The sequence below is a fragment of the Centrocercus urophasianus genome, unplaced genomic scaffold (assembly GCF_019232065.1).
Source record: "Centrocercus urophasianus isolate 14NV4802_14NV808 unplaced genomic scaffold, USGS_Curo_1.0 seq_21, whole genome shotgun sequence".
Taxonomy (NCBI): Eukaryota; Metazoa; Chordata; class Aves; order Galliformes; family Phasianidae; genus Centrocercus; species Centrocercus urophasianus.
In genome coordinates, this window is record NW_024884767.1 from 15,742,098 (window position 1) to 15,757,447 (window position 15,350).

General features: G+C 38.7%; 1 protein-coding gene across 1 annotated transcript in view; it reads right to left on the reverse strand.

Moving 5' to 3' along the window:
* FER (FER tyrosine kinase) overlaps positions 1 to 15,350 on the reverse strand; it is a gene marked incomplete at its 5' end in the record, with an annotated part of 112,303 nt that overhangs the window by 8,296 nt on the left and 88,657 nt on the right. The window contains one exon of the mRNA XM_042822767.1: positions 2,251 to 2,405. Within this exon, the coding sequence (XP_042678701.1) occupies positions 2,251 to 2,405 (155 nt within the window). The remainder of the gene's footprint in view (positions 1 to 2,250; positions 2,406 to 15,350) is intronic.

The window sequence follows — 15,350 nt, forward strand, 5'->3', positions numbered from 1 at the left end:
AGGTAGGCATCCAGACAGATCATGAATATTTCCAGAGAAGGGGACTTCACAATCTCTCTGGGCAGCCGGTTTCAGTGTTTTGATTTCACTGTTTTCACTTGCTTTCACAGTGAAGTTCTTTGTGTTAGTATGGAATTTCTGTGCTCCAGCTTCTGCTGATTGTCCCCTGTTCTATTCCTGCACATCACCAAAAAAAGTCTATCCCTACTGACTTGACCCTTGCACTTCAGATGTTTATAAGCATTTATCATATCCCCTCTCAGTCTTCCTTTGCCTACGCTGAGACCCAGTTTACTCAGCTTTCCCTTGTATGCAAGATGTTCCAGGCCTTTCATCATCTTTGTTGCCCTCCACTGGACTCTCTCAAGAAGTTCTTTTTTGAACTGGGGATTCCAGAACTGGACACAGTACTCCAGATGTGGCCTCCCCAGGGCAGAATTGAGGTGGAGGAGCACCTCTCCTGACCTGGTGACCAAGCTCTCTTCAATGCAGCTCAAGATGCCACTGGTCTTCTTGGCCACAAGGGCACACTGCTGGCTCAAGGCCAACCTGGTGCCCACCAGGACACCCAAATCGGTCTCTGCAGAGCTCCTCTCCAGCAGGTCAGCCCCCTAAACCATACTAATGCAGATGGTTACTCCTCCCCGTAAGTGTAAGACTCCACTTTTGCCCTTGTTGGTCCCTCTTTGCCCAACTTTCTACCCTGCCAAGGTCTCCCTAAATGGCAGCACATCTTTTTGGTGTGTCAGTAACTACTCTTAGCTTTCTATCATCTGCAAACTTGCTGATGGTGCAGTGTATTACTTCATCCAGGTCACTGGTAAGGATAACCCAGTAATGACCTCTGGGGAACACTCTTAGTTGCAGGCCTCCAACTAGACTTTGTGCTGCTGTAACAACTCGCTGATTTTCCCAACACTACAGAAAGCTACTTCAAGCTGGTTGGGTACAGGTGCATTTTAGGAAACACCATGTAAGTAGGTTTTAATCAACTGCACTTTCTTCTCCTGTAATCTGCAGAAAAGTCTCAGAGCACGAATTAAGGTATTGATAATAAGACTGTTTCCTACTTTACGTAATTCACTGGAACACAGCATCAGGCTATGAGCAATGGGCTTCCATTTTATATCAAATACACTGTATGTAGTTTTGAAACAGTAAAATAAAGCTTTCAAAACACCTCTTGTAGTGCAACAAACAAACACCAGAATAGAAAGTGTACTCCACAGTGACCACCAGCAACACTAGCACTCCAGAGAATATCTGGTAATATAGGATCAATTTTCGAAACTGCATTTATTTTTAGCCTTACAAAGGACATATCTGCTTTACTGTATTATGGCATCAACTTCTGTAAAAGTTCTAATTAAATGAAGCATTTTCCTGTCAAGTTGCATAGTTATGATTTCCAATGCAGGATTTTAAACTCAAGCTTTAAGAGATGGCCAAAAATATTTGTAGACATTTCAATTCAAGTATTTAAAACATATTTTTCTAAGTACTCAAATAAAGATCTGGCTAAGAGGACTGAATTCAAAATATGACATCATCCATTTAATATGCTGACTCTTCACATTTCATTGCACTTAGAAAATTGTATTTTCTAGTTTCACTCACAAGTTAAAAAGCTAAATGCTACAGTTTCTATTTTTGTTTTGCATCTGAAATACATAGTATGGACCACCTTCCTTAATCAGAAATAATGGATTTTTGGATTTTCCCCCAGTGAGAGCAGCACAGCATTATACAAAAGTGCAGGGTAAAAAAAAAAAAAATAAATAATAAAAAAAAAAAATAAAAAGCTAAAGTTGAAAAAATATAAAGCAGTCTTCATTTTTCTCAAGTGCAATGATTTACCTAACACGGAATATTAACATTTTCTACCATTTCCAAAGAAATGCTAGAGCAATCACTGCCATAAATTTGCAGAACCTGCCAGCAATTTTGGTAATGATTCAGATGATGAACAAATCAGTCCGCTAGAACCAGTCGGCAGCACAGCCAGAGCATTATTTTAGTGCTCGGTAATAACATAACAGCAGCAAATTGCTGCCTTATTCCTTTCAAAAGTAGAACAGTATTTTATATACCACTTAAATATGATGAACCACTAAAGTATTTTAAATCTTTTTGACCTGACGTGAATACAAGGAAAAACCATATATATACTAAAATACTGTGGACGGGATAGCCCTTCTGCTTCTTTTACTGCAGGTACTTTCTGCGGGGAAGTCACAGATACATCCTTACCGTAGTTGAGGGCTTCTGGGGCAGTCCATTTGATAGGAATCTGCTTTAAGCCTGATGATGAATACACTCCATCATCCTCTTGACGAGACATTCCAAAATCACTTATTTTCAGTATGTTGCTTTCACCCACCAAGCAGTTCCTTGCAGCCAGATCCCTAGGTTAGAACAAGAAACATTAACTCCACATTTTTACATATTTAAATCTACTTTAAACCTACTTAAGAGTCAGGGAAAATGTAAAGAAAAACATGAAACCATTTAGCAAGTCTTTTCTACTACAGCTCAATTTGCCAATGAAAGTGAGCCAACGAAAGTGACACAGATCAGGCTTTCAGAAGCCTGTGGGGAGACCACTAGAGAGTAGGTGCATATTTTCTGAAGGGACGGCAGTGTGAGGGGAGCCAACATGGGAGCAGGATTGCAGTGAGGAGGAAGGAGCAGCTGAATGGAGAAGCCAATCTGCATGTTAGCAGATCAGATTTTGTGTGAAATGAAACAGAATTCCAAGTACATGCCTATAACATCTTCCCACAGTTACAAAAGACACTGAAAAAAAACCAAAAAACCAAGAAAAAACAGTGAACTAGGTCTTACACCTTACATGTATTATAATCAGAATTGCCATTAAAAATAAAGCTACTCAGTATTACAGGAAAAGGCATTTTGGCTCAGTGACAGGTGAAAAACTTAAAAAAAATCAACAACCTCCCTTTCTCTCTCTCATCTCAAATACAACCTTCTAGATTAGGAGAGAGGCTGTAGTAATATCTGATAGAAGATCTAATGTAGCTTCTGTGCAGCACATGTTTGAGATACAAATACATGAAAATAATGTATTATCAATGCAGTATACATTTATTACATTGAATAATTTCACATTATATTAAAATAGTGAATAATGCCTGCTATAATTCCAGTCAGTGTAACAAAATACATACCAAGTTTTTTGGAGGAAAAACACAGTAATAGGATTGAATTGTAACAGTAGCTACAATTCCCGGGCAAAGTATTGTTAAAATAAATATACAGTGGATACTTTTACCTTAGATAGCTAATATTACATGGGAAATAACTACGTTAGCTTTCACATTTTAGATTGGAGCTGTAGCCATTTTGAAGTGAATCCCCTGTGCACACATAATGGACATTCATTGCTTTTGAAGAGTGATTTTGGAGCATGGAAACTAGATTATTTTTGAAGGAAACTAACCTGGAACTCTGCCAAAGTGTGCACCAAATTTGTGTCCATACTTACAGCAGGAAGAAAAGTCTGAACCAATGACAAACAGCTCGAAGCTCTCTGCATGGCAATGACACTCAGGACATTGGTCTGAACTAAATCTTTAAGTAAAAGTCTTGATCCATATATACAGGTGTTAGAGTTCCTATGTCTACAACTATTTTGATCAATTGATGCATACTGATTTTGCACCGCATTATTTGCTACGTACAGAACCTTTGTTTGTAGGTAATCATTAAATTTGATCTGAACATTTAAATTGCAGCTGACTCACACAGCTTTGCTGCCAGTAAGATAATTTATGCCTCTTGAGCGCCATGCTACATTATTACAAATTCATTTATTCTTGCAGTTAAGGAAACTGCACTCCTTAAAAACACATCTGAAATCATAGTTTGCAGCTGAAGATATGCACAAATATCTAGAACAGCTCATCATGTACCACTGTATATAGTTTAATGTTAGTATGGGATATTGCTCAATTCCAGTATCAATTTGTTACTGCTTATATTCAATTTAAATGTATCACCATGACATTCCCAGTATTTAAGGCTGAGGTTCCAGTTATAGTTCATCTAAGGGTTTTTTTTTGTTGTTTGTTTGTTTTTTACCATTTTACTCCATTTAGTCTAGATCTTGTGACAGTTGCTATAAGGTGTATGTTATATGTGAAAGAAAATTTACAGAGTTAGTTAAAACCATGCACATCTCCTTACTTGAGTCAGACCAGCATTTAAACCAGTTCCGAGTAAGATTCAGAAAAAGCCGAACACTGAGCTTTTGTCTTAAGTTTGTTCCTCATAATTTGGATTACTAGGGAAAATATATAGTAAATAGTATAATGCCTGTATGCAAAGCTCAATGCAGTTCCCACAGTTCTTGTCTGTTTCATGTGTGACAATTTTATTTATCTTTTAGGATCATCTAGAAGAAGTGTTTGTCATTATTACTAAAAATCTCCTATTACATTTCCAAGAAAATCAAACTGGAATATGAGAAGGTGGGTAAAGTTTGCAACTACCTTCTAGACATACATAAATTAACACTAGATCTTCTAAAAGACCGCAAATATAGAAGTGTTGGCTTCATGCAAGTGATTTTCAAGCTGTCTATTTTTTAGGAGCGGGTTGCAGAATGATACCATTCAAGCTGACATCCTGTATACAAGCTCCAAGGGAGGAATCACGGGCCAGTGGCTAGCTAATAGACTGCAACTTGTGAGGGTGGACACAACTGTCAAGTTCACCATCAATCTTTCTGGGCAAATTGTTGATGCTTTGTTTTTGTCAGTTACCCATCTATCACACACAGAAGAATTTTTATTGCTATCTGTAAGTGATGAGCCCCACACAAGACGGTTTAGCCATGATGGATGAACCTAATCTTCCCTTGACTGTATCTCAGCCACTCCTGTAACTGAGCTGAAAGAAAGGTCCACTACAATGCTTAGCAAGAGCCAAGTCATGAGGAGAGGCCTCTTGTCACTCAACCAATTCTGGAACTGGAGCAAGAAAAGGCTCCAGAAGTCCAGGAACTGGGCCAGTAAAGAGAAGCATGTGCAAGTCTAGGAGGGACTCTACACAGAACAGCCTCATTGGCAGGTCCAATGCTGCATCTAAGATGGGTACTCCCCTATCCCCTGGTCTTTACGTTTTTCCTCTCAAAGTTGCTAAGTAATGCAAAGCTTACTTTGATTTTTCATAAATCCACACAGTTTAGTTAGATGCACCTGTAAGAGAGCCAATGACTGCAGGGTAGCTGTTTTCTAGAAATCTCCCACTAAAGCTGATGTTTGTGTACACACATTTAGTGTTATTTCACCTTAATCTAACCATGGGGATTTGCAAATCTGTCATTCCTCCCTCCACACAGTTGGGATGTGCCAACCCCACCAAAAATTCTACTCCTTTGCACCTCTAGTACCTTACCATTCGGTGGAATAAAACAGTATGAGTACAGTATAATTCTCAGTGGTCCACCTTCAACAGCCTCAGGTTTTGAAATTACATCCACTGAAAACTTGTTTTTCAGGTTCTTTTCTCCCTTCTCTCTTGTAATTTCTTAACAGTGTCTGTTTATCTATTATATTATTTCATTCCTATGTCTTATAATGGCCCTGAAAGTTAGGGTATCTTGTTAGCAGTTCTGTTCTCATTTTACATCTCCTTCATCTACTGAATCATCCACAGTTCCTATTTGTATTTGCACACTTAAGAGCATATTAAAACATACTACATTAGCCACCTCATGTTTTTCCTTTTTATTCTGAGAGGTTGCTATGATTTTTCAACATATTCCAAGCAGCTTCTGCACTTCTCCTCATATCTGACATAAAGATGATATTCATATTTTCCTATCCCAATATGAGACAAATAATCACTATGATTTACTACAGAATTTATAGTGAGAATCTGAAAAAAAAAATTAAAGGGTATTTTAAAAAGTAATATGAAGTACTAAGTTACAGCTTTAATTTTTTTTCAGATTCCAGGATTCTAATTCATTCCACTTGATACCGATATAAGGAAAAAGCTCCAATATAACACTGATATGCAGTGAGTTTAAAGAAAACCCTTTGCATTGTAACCTTCCATACAAAGTACACACAATGGGGTTTCATTCAAGAGTTGTTACGTACGGCGCATGACATAAGTGACATGTGTACATGACATGCATACATATAATGTCTGTGACAGAAAGAGCTATGAAGTCATTACAGATAATTTCTATTACAGATCATTTCAGTTAGATATTGTAGTAACTCTTCACACTTTCTAGATAGCCTGTAAAAAACATACAAAGAGAAATCAATGTTCTATTTGTTTCACTTTCTTCTCCTGAATGGTCCCTAAAGCAAACATCCTGAAAAAGTGCAGATATAATTGCATGGAATTAGGTGCCTCTCTCTGCATGAGGGACATTGTTTTTCTTCCCATGCAGCATTTGCTAGTTGCTGCAGCAATTCCATAAAATCAGCATGCATCTTAAACACAGAAAATCAACAAATATTCCTTAATTCACATTGTGAAAGCTCTACAAATTAGGCACAAATTACATGGAGCTGCTATAGAACAAGTTCCTAACTAAAAGAGAAGCTATGACTATCACTGTTTAATATCATAATTATGGAAGTTCATAGCGCTATCAGAAACAATTTTTTTCCCCAACAACTAAAAAATAAAAATTGATTTGTAAATCAGAGATCTGAGTTTTAAGCAGCTCCTTAAATGCAAACAGGGCAATGACTACAAGTCACTAACACAGGTTGAATATGCTGAAACTGCTAGAGAGAGCTCATGTAAAGCTTTTACTAAGAATTCAATAGCAAGCCAAAGTGAAAGTAGAAGCAATTCCTCTGTGCTGAGAGTTGTTACCATCTGGATTCGTATCCATCAGAGAAGACATAAACCTTAAACTTTTCTCAAAGGACTCCACCTCTAAAGAACTACACAGAAATTGATACCTAGTATTTGAATGGAATTCCATCAACTAAAGAAAATCAAAAGAGTGAATTCCTCATTACTAAAGCAGCAGGACAGATTGCCTCTCTGAACTAATTAGCTGTTTTATATCTCCTCCCTGGATCATGCAGTTAAAATGCTCCTAAGTGATAAAAGCAAGTAATTAATTAGTGAACAGGATCAGTTTATTCCCTCTGCATGTTTAATTCAACCAATATAGTCCATTATCTGATTAAAAGAGAAGGGTTGTTAGCAGGTCTACACACTGATGTTTTTGTGAACTACTGACGTTACCCGTCCTTCAGCCACCAGCCTCCAAGATCCCTTGGCAAACTGTTGAGAAGAGTCCTACTATAACATCCAGTAACTACTTCAGCATTCTGGTAGTGAATCCGGTCAGATTCCACAGGCTTATAAATGTTGGGCTGTCAGAAATGTTCCCTTACATTTCCAGAGACTCTAGGTAGAAAGTTACTGCTCCTCCAAGCATAGGTCTCCCAACTCAGAGGACTGGGCAACTCCAAATTTATCATTATTACTAAAAAAATGAGGCAAAGAAGGCATTAAATGCCTCTGCTTTTTCCTCATACTTATATGTTAACAGAAAATACAGATATGCTTGTGATACTTAAAAAAAATATTGCTTCAAAATGTATTTGATATCCAGTGGAATTAAGGAGGAAACTGGGTGTCCAAAAAGTAATTAACCAAGATGAATAATTATCCATGATGGGTCCAGAACAGATGTCTACATTTTGAACTTGAAAAAGTTGCATGGGACTTTTACAGTCACAGGCATCTTTCATTTCCAAAAGCAGATATACAGGAAGATGGTTTATTCACAGTAAGTCAAATAACATTTTCAAGCAATAATTTCAACAAGTACTGCGTTCACAGAAGCCATTAAGATGAAACACAATGCTAGTTTATATGACTGTATTAACTCATACATTCTTCATGTGATAATATAATGGATTTATTCACTCTATGTGATGACACAAAACTTACTACAGTAACTGTCCTCGCCCTTTTACAAAAAGAATGGCTTCTCTTCTGAATTGTTCTGAATCTTTTGCTTATTCTGTTCCTTAGCACAATGTCAAAATATCATTCATTTCTCTGTACAGAGGCAGTAAATGTTGGTTTAACTTGCCTAAAAACCTAGAGTATGTGAAGAGATAAACAATTATACAACACAGATAGAAAAGCCCGCAGGATGCATTTAAGGAAAATGTCAAAAGCAGCATGGTATTTAGCACTGATTTTATGATTAAGCTTTTTAGCAAAGAAGTATATCATTTTGTTAAAAAAAAAAAAAAAAAGTAGTTTTAATATTATTATGCTCTGTATGTAGTTTAAGAACAGTTCAACACTTACACTGAAAAGTAGAGCATGAAAATTTGACACGTAACATCACAAGCACTCAAGGAACCAAGAAATTCAAGGGCCTAATTCTAATACAGGTCAGCATTCTGTCTCTTAACACACTTTGTATAGAAAAAGATAAACGAATACAATAGAATTTGCCACACTTTTCAAGTCCCAGTTAAAAACAAAGTATTTTAAAATCCTTCTCCTTAGGTTGGAATGCTTCTTTTAAGACAAGGTATCTTTTAAGAGAAACACATAAAGAAAACCGATACCAAAGAGAGGAAGATCAACTACAGTTCAAAGCCATCATCATATCGTAGATTTTTCTTAATTAGCGAGGGAAAATTCAAGTGGATGGTGCAGTAACATAGTAATTTAGCAATGGAAATGAGATTGACACAGATACATAATGACTGTTTGCTAACATTATTTTCTCATCAGAGTAAAAAAACATTTTGTAGCTTGTACCTTGCAGTGTATCTCTCTACATTTAAAGATTAAAAACAAATGATTACTAACATGTTAAGATACTTTAGCATTCTAAAAACAGTCTATTACAAGAATTAGAAAAAAATCTAAAGCTAAGAAGAACAATAGTTTACTCTAATTGCTCTAGACAGCTAAGCAAGATTTGCAGTTAGAAATATGTAAGAAATATTCCAACAGAAATATGTAAGAAACCTTATGTCAAATAAGTTGTACACATTATAATAAGTAAAAAATGGAAAGGAATAGCATGTCCATGTCTATCCATTTTATGTAAATTCACCATTACCAAATAATTTGATCCTCCCTTTCTAAGTTACTTGTGTTCTGCAAAAGGTTTTCTATGCACAAATAAAAATACGAAGGTAAAATAAAAGGTTTAGCACTCTTCTGGCTAGAAGAAGAAGAGAGCAATGGGATTTTGAAAAATTTGTGTGTAAAACCTGAAATAGACAATATGGAAGGAACATGAAGTTACGGTATGCTGTTTAAGTGTCATGATCACAGCAGAAGTAATGAGATTGCTGTAGCTTTTGGAACCACAAAAATTCATGTGCATGCAGGAAGCTTTTACAGCAAGGATGAGCCAAGGAATTCACATTAATAAACCTGAAGTTTCTGTTAGGAGAAATGAGTTAAAAGCAGAAAAACTGGCAACAAGGATGTTGTGAGAAAAGAATGGAAGTGAGGAATGTAAATAAGCTCAAGAGACCTTGCAGCTGGGAATACAGCATGGTGGTAAACTACGCCTGAGTGAACAACTGATAAACAGGCATAAACAGCAGACCAGTAAACCTCTAGCATGGACTTTGCCTACATTCCCTGTGCTTGTTAACTATGCTCACGTGTTCCTTTAGGGGTGATCTGACAATGTAACGACAATAAATTCACTCATTCCACTTCAGCCACAGGTCTAGCCTGGTTCTTTCTTCCTGTCTAACTGGCTCACAATTGTGGAGCAGAAGGCAGGATTCAGGAACTGCCACACAGTGGCTGGCAAAAGAGCAGGGGACTGGGGAGGTGGCACTGGGGACTCTCTGTGTTGCAGAATGTCCCACCACTGAATGCTGGTTCTGCCTGGCTGCTTCCCTGACTACCATACCTCCACTGGAAGTGGGATCCAAAGTCGATGATGAAGCAGTTATTAACTCCAAGATGATTGAAGAAGCTGTGTGCAAACTGCCAGGAGAATGGCATCAGAGTCTTCTTGCCAGTAACCGGGGAGACTTGGATGGCTGTTAGCTCTTGACCATCCTAGAACTCCTGACTGCGAAGTTACAGCACTATGCATTACAGTAAGAGTTACAAGATGCAAAGGTGATCGCACAAGTAGTACTTACTGCACAGACAGAGCAGTGCTATGAGTTGCAATGCACTGTAAAACAGCTAGTGGCACATACTGCTAACAAATGAAGTTGCAGATATGGGAAAAGTGAAGTTTTGACTTCTCCAGCTTGTGCTCTTATCATGAAAAATTCAAGGGAAAAAAAATTACTTGAAAGAATCTGAGTCTTCAGATTCTGAGGCTGTGTGAATGGGGGAGCAGCAGGATGGAAGGCAGAGATCATGAACGCTCATATCCCGAAAGAGTTAAGCCACTTTTCAGAGATGTATCAGCAGAAGAGTGGGGAAGATGTACCAGAATGGCTTTGTAAGCCTCAAATAGTGACACTGCATCTATCTTCTTATCAGTGGCTGAAAAGGATCCATTAAGCCCTTCTGCCAGTGTTGATCAGACACTGTGGGGGCATGCTATGATTCTTTGCTCAGTTAGGAAATACCTGGAAACCCCACAGGCAAGATGTTTTTGCACCCATGCTGTATCAAAGGTTGTGTTTAACACTTTTAAAAGCTTATACAGATCCAGCTGAAGTAGTGTCATCCTTAGGAAAATGGTGTACAACAGAAAGAGATATTAATCTAGTGCAGCAGATGGGCGTGGTAATTACAGGACCCAGTCTGGAAAGGGCATCAATATTGAAAAGCATCAAAAAAGATGCCCTTCTAAGAGGGGCATCTGCTTCAGTGAAACCTCTGATCATACCAACAATCATGAATACTACTGGGAACACAGATGCCCTTGCAGATGCCTTTAGGGAAGTAGAGGGGATGGTGAATAAAGAAAAGTCAGCAAAACCAATAGTTAACACACAGCTGACAAGGAAACAAATGCATAAAGATCTTGTGTGAGCTGGTGTCCCACCAGCAGAAACAGATTTGAACCAAAACATCAGCACTGTTTAAACAACAGCAAAAGTTAGCACCACTTAAAAGTCTGTCCTTGTCCACACTGCCTGCTGCTTCTCATCTGTCAAAGCAAGTGCCAAATGAGCACAAACCTATCTGTAGCTCTGGGGAAATCTCACTCTGCCCCCTTACCTGAGGTTACTTTAACAACAGGAAATACTACCCCATTTGCCATGATGGTGCTAAATGCCCCAGTCAAAGAACATGTATTGGGTATGGATGTCTTGGCAGGACAAACAGTTGAGACACTACATGGTTGCTTCTGCTTCTGATTACTCTGTTAACACCCACAGAGGGGTAGCCCAGGCATCCATATAATGGAAACAAATGCATCATTTAAAGCAACAATTTCCATCAGAAAAATTATCTGTAAGCATTTCATAAGTCACTCATCTAGGAACTGTATCATTTAATCACGTGTTCACACTAGGGGAACACCTCCATCCCTCTGAGAGATCACCTCACATCTCCTGTAGAGGAAGTACTGGAAGGCTGCAATGAGGTCTCCCCAGAGCCTTCTCCTCTCCAAGCTGAACAAGCCCAGTTCCCTCAGCCTTTCCTCACAGGAGAGGTGCTCCAGCCCTCTGATCATCTTAGTGGCCTCCTCTGGACCTGTACCAAGAGCTCCACGTCCTTCCTGTGCTGGGGGCCCCAGGTCTGGACACAGTGCTGCAGATGGGGCCTCACAAGAGCTGAGTAGAGGGGGACAACCACCTCCCTCTCCCTGCTGGCCACCCCTTTTTTAATGCAGCCCAGAACACAGTTGGCCTTCTGGGCTGCAAACGCACACTGCTGGCTCATGTCCAGCTTCTTGTCCACCAGGACCCCCAAGTGCTTCTCCACTGGGCTGCTCTCGAGATCTTCTCCCAGTCTGTATAAATACCTGGGATTACTCTGACCCAAGTGCAGCACATTGCACTTGGCCTTATTGAACCTCATTAGGTTTTCATGGGCTCACTTCTCCAGCCTGTCCAGGTCCCTCTGGATGGCTTCCTTTCCTTCCAATGTATTGCCTGCACCGCTCAGCTTGATGTCATCCGCAAACTTGCTGAGGGTGCACTCAATACCATCATCTAGGTCACTGATGAAGACGTTGAAGAAGTATTATAGGTATTGTGACGTATTTTTGACATTTCCTGTAAGATTATTAAAAGTGTCAGAACACAGAGCAACATACTGAAGTTGCCTGTTTTCATTTATCAGCTTTGTTAATGATCTGAAGGAAAAGTCAAATAACAATTTAATTGAACTTCCAAATGAGAACAAATTAAAAGCTGCTGCAAACATCAGTAAGGGCAAAGAAATAAAAATAATGAGAGAAATAAAGAGTAGAGAAATGTCTGTTGGAAACAAGAAAATCAGACAATCTGTAAACAAAAATGAAGATATTAATAAACAAAATTAAGCCTGAAACTAGACATTTTCTGGGACTTTTCTTTTGCCTAGAAAAAAGAACGCACAGAAAGAAATCTTAACAGTGCACACAAATAGCTGAAAGGAGAGCAAAGATAGGACAGAGGGTGCCCAATGCAAGGACAGGAGGCAGGGTGTACAAAGTGGAATACACGAGGTTCCCTCTGAACACCAGGAAGAAATTCTGTGCTGTGCGGGCAATGGTGCACTGACACACAATGCTGAGAGGGTGATGAGGGGATTGGAGGTCAAGACATGTGAAGAGCAGCTGAGGTCTCGGCTGTGCTCAGCCCAGAGCAGAGGAGCTGAGGGGAGGCCTCGTGGCAGCTGCAGCTCCTCACACGGAGAGGAAGGCAGCACTGAGCTCTGCTCTCTGTGACAGGGAACAACATGGAGATGTGTCAGGGGAATGTCAGGGGGGTATGAGGAAAAGGTTTCTCACCGGAGGGTGGTCGGACAGTGGAACACGCTCTCCAGGGCACTGGGCACAGCTCAAGAAGTGTCTGGACAATGCTCTCAGACATAGGGCTTGAATTTTGGGTGGATATGTGTGAAGCCTGAAAATGGACTAGATGACCCTTGTGGGTTCCTTCCATCATATTCTATGATTTTACCTCTAAAAGCTGCCTGGACTTGATCCTGGGCACTCTGCTCTGGATGGCCCTATTAGACAGATGATTTCCAGGGGTACCTGCAGGATTATATTTGCTTTCAGTTTTCTCATAGCTACTGCTTTGAGAATACAAAGCAGTATACACTGCTTTCTCATAGCTACTGTCCTCTCATAAAAAAAAACAAAACAAAACTGTAACCTTTCCAGTTCTTACTGGTAGCAAATCTTTCTTTCCGTTGCATAGTTTAGCTCTGCTGATTTCATTTCCACTGTGCTCACAGCCTGATGAATTGCAGAAGGAGGCAAGAAATATTTTGACCTACTGTTGTAATTAAGCTTTTCTGCAGTCTCAACTATGACAAATTAATAGTCATAACACAGTATCACGAAGGTAATCATAATTATTTATAGCTTTGACTTGGGAATGCAACTTTCTTCTGCTCATTAACACTACTATCTACAATTGTATGCATAAACAAAAAAAGTGTTATACTTTCTACAGTAAGAGTAGCTAAAATATACAGAAATAGGAAAAAAAAAAACAACCAACACCAATATTATAGCAGATAAAATGAAGGACAGAACCAACAGTAAAGGCCAGGGATATAAGAACAGCTTAAAAGCAGGAAGTCCAGATTATTATTGTTGCCAAGCCAGTATTTATGAGCCAAGAAACAAATAACAAATTAAATGATTCAGAAGAATAACAAAGAATACAACAATAGAGTAGAAATGGCAATATATATTTCTGTTTTTTTCTCCATAGGTTTTAAAATGTATTAATTATACCGACATGCGAAATCAAACTCTATAACCACAAAGTAGTTACAAAAGCAAGTATGTTTCAATCAGTGCTGCGCAGACACTGGGTGCAAGGGGGACCATTCCTCCTAATTTGCACCACGTAGGGCAAAAGCTTAGTACAGATGTAGACTGAACTAATACATAACCAATTATTTTCCAGGAATTTGTATTCATGTTCATTACATGTCTGAGAACCCACCAGCACATGGTCTCTCCCTCTTGCACGTGTCCCGTGGGAGTCTCCTCCTGGTGGTCATGGGATGAAAACTCACTGCCTTCAACAGAAGTAATCCAATCCTGACCTGCTCCTTGTGTAATGTTTCTTCAAGAGTTTCGATATGTTCTTTTCTTATTTGGCGTCACATCCTGCTTACCTGCACTCCTATACAATAGTTAACCCTTATCTTGTCCTCTCCTTTCTCACATTCCTATGCAATGGTTAACCCTCAGTTTGTCCTCTCCTAACTCAATACTGTGGAATGAGAGATTAATAAATAAAATGTACTACTGTTTCTTAAAAGTATGCAGAACAAAATCACGTTTGCAGAGGCATATTATTCAAACAGGAAAGACAGGCCAGGTTATTTGGAAAAGACATCAGGTAATGTATGAATTGTAAATGTTTCTCTTCTTTCTTATCAAGAATAATATGTCAGCTAGCACTGCAGTCAAACATAATATGGAAGGCATACATTTGTACAAGACTGTAGACCCGTACCTACTGAAACAGAATAGTCATAAATAGATAAAGATATAGAAATTTCTCTGACCAACTAGTCAACCCATTTCCTGTATGTGAATACCTACTGCAACTCTTTAAGTATCTCTACAAACGAAGATATGATACACTATGCTGCATACTAAATGAATTTGTCTGGTTGTCAAATCTAAAAGATTATCAAGCCCTGTATCAGTTGATATAAAATACTAATCAAAATGAAGTTGAAAGACTTCAGAAGCTGCTTAGCAGTTAAAAAGTGCAATAGCTACATGAGAGAAAAAGTACATATTTTACATACAAAAATCCCTAATTTTTTGTTTTTTTTCTGAGAGTTCTTTCTGCATTAGTCTCTCTGAAGCTTACAATGCTCTCTGGTGGTAGGAAAGATGGCTATTTACTTATAATCATTAATTTCAATTTATAATTGAAGTCCAGCTGTGTTATAGAAGAACAATTTCCTCTGAGAAGCCAAACAAGCCCCTACAAATTAAAACACAGTAAAAAATAAACAGGATAAATAAACGTCTGTTACCAGAGTAGTACTATCACAAATTTGACTTCAGCTGGAATAAGGCAACAGCAGTTTAGGAGATTCTGTCATCTCATTTTTGCCATCCACATTCACTGTACTCAGAATTTCTGCTCAGGAACATGATAATCCCTGACCGTATCAAGCTAGAATGATACTAAACTTCTATTTAAGACTAATTTTCATGTCAGCAGTTATGTTAACTCTAATAAGAA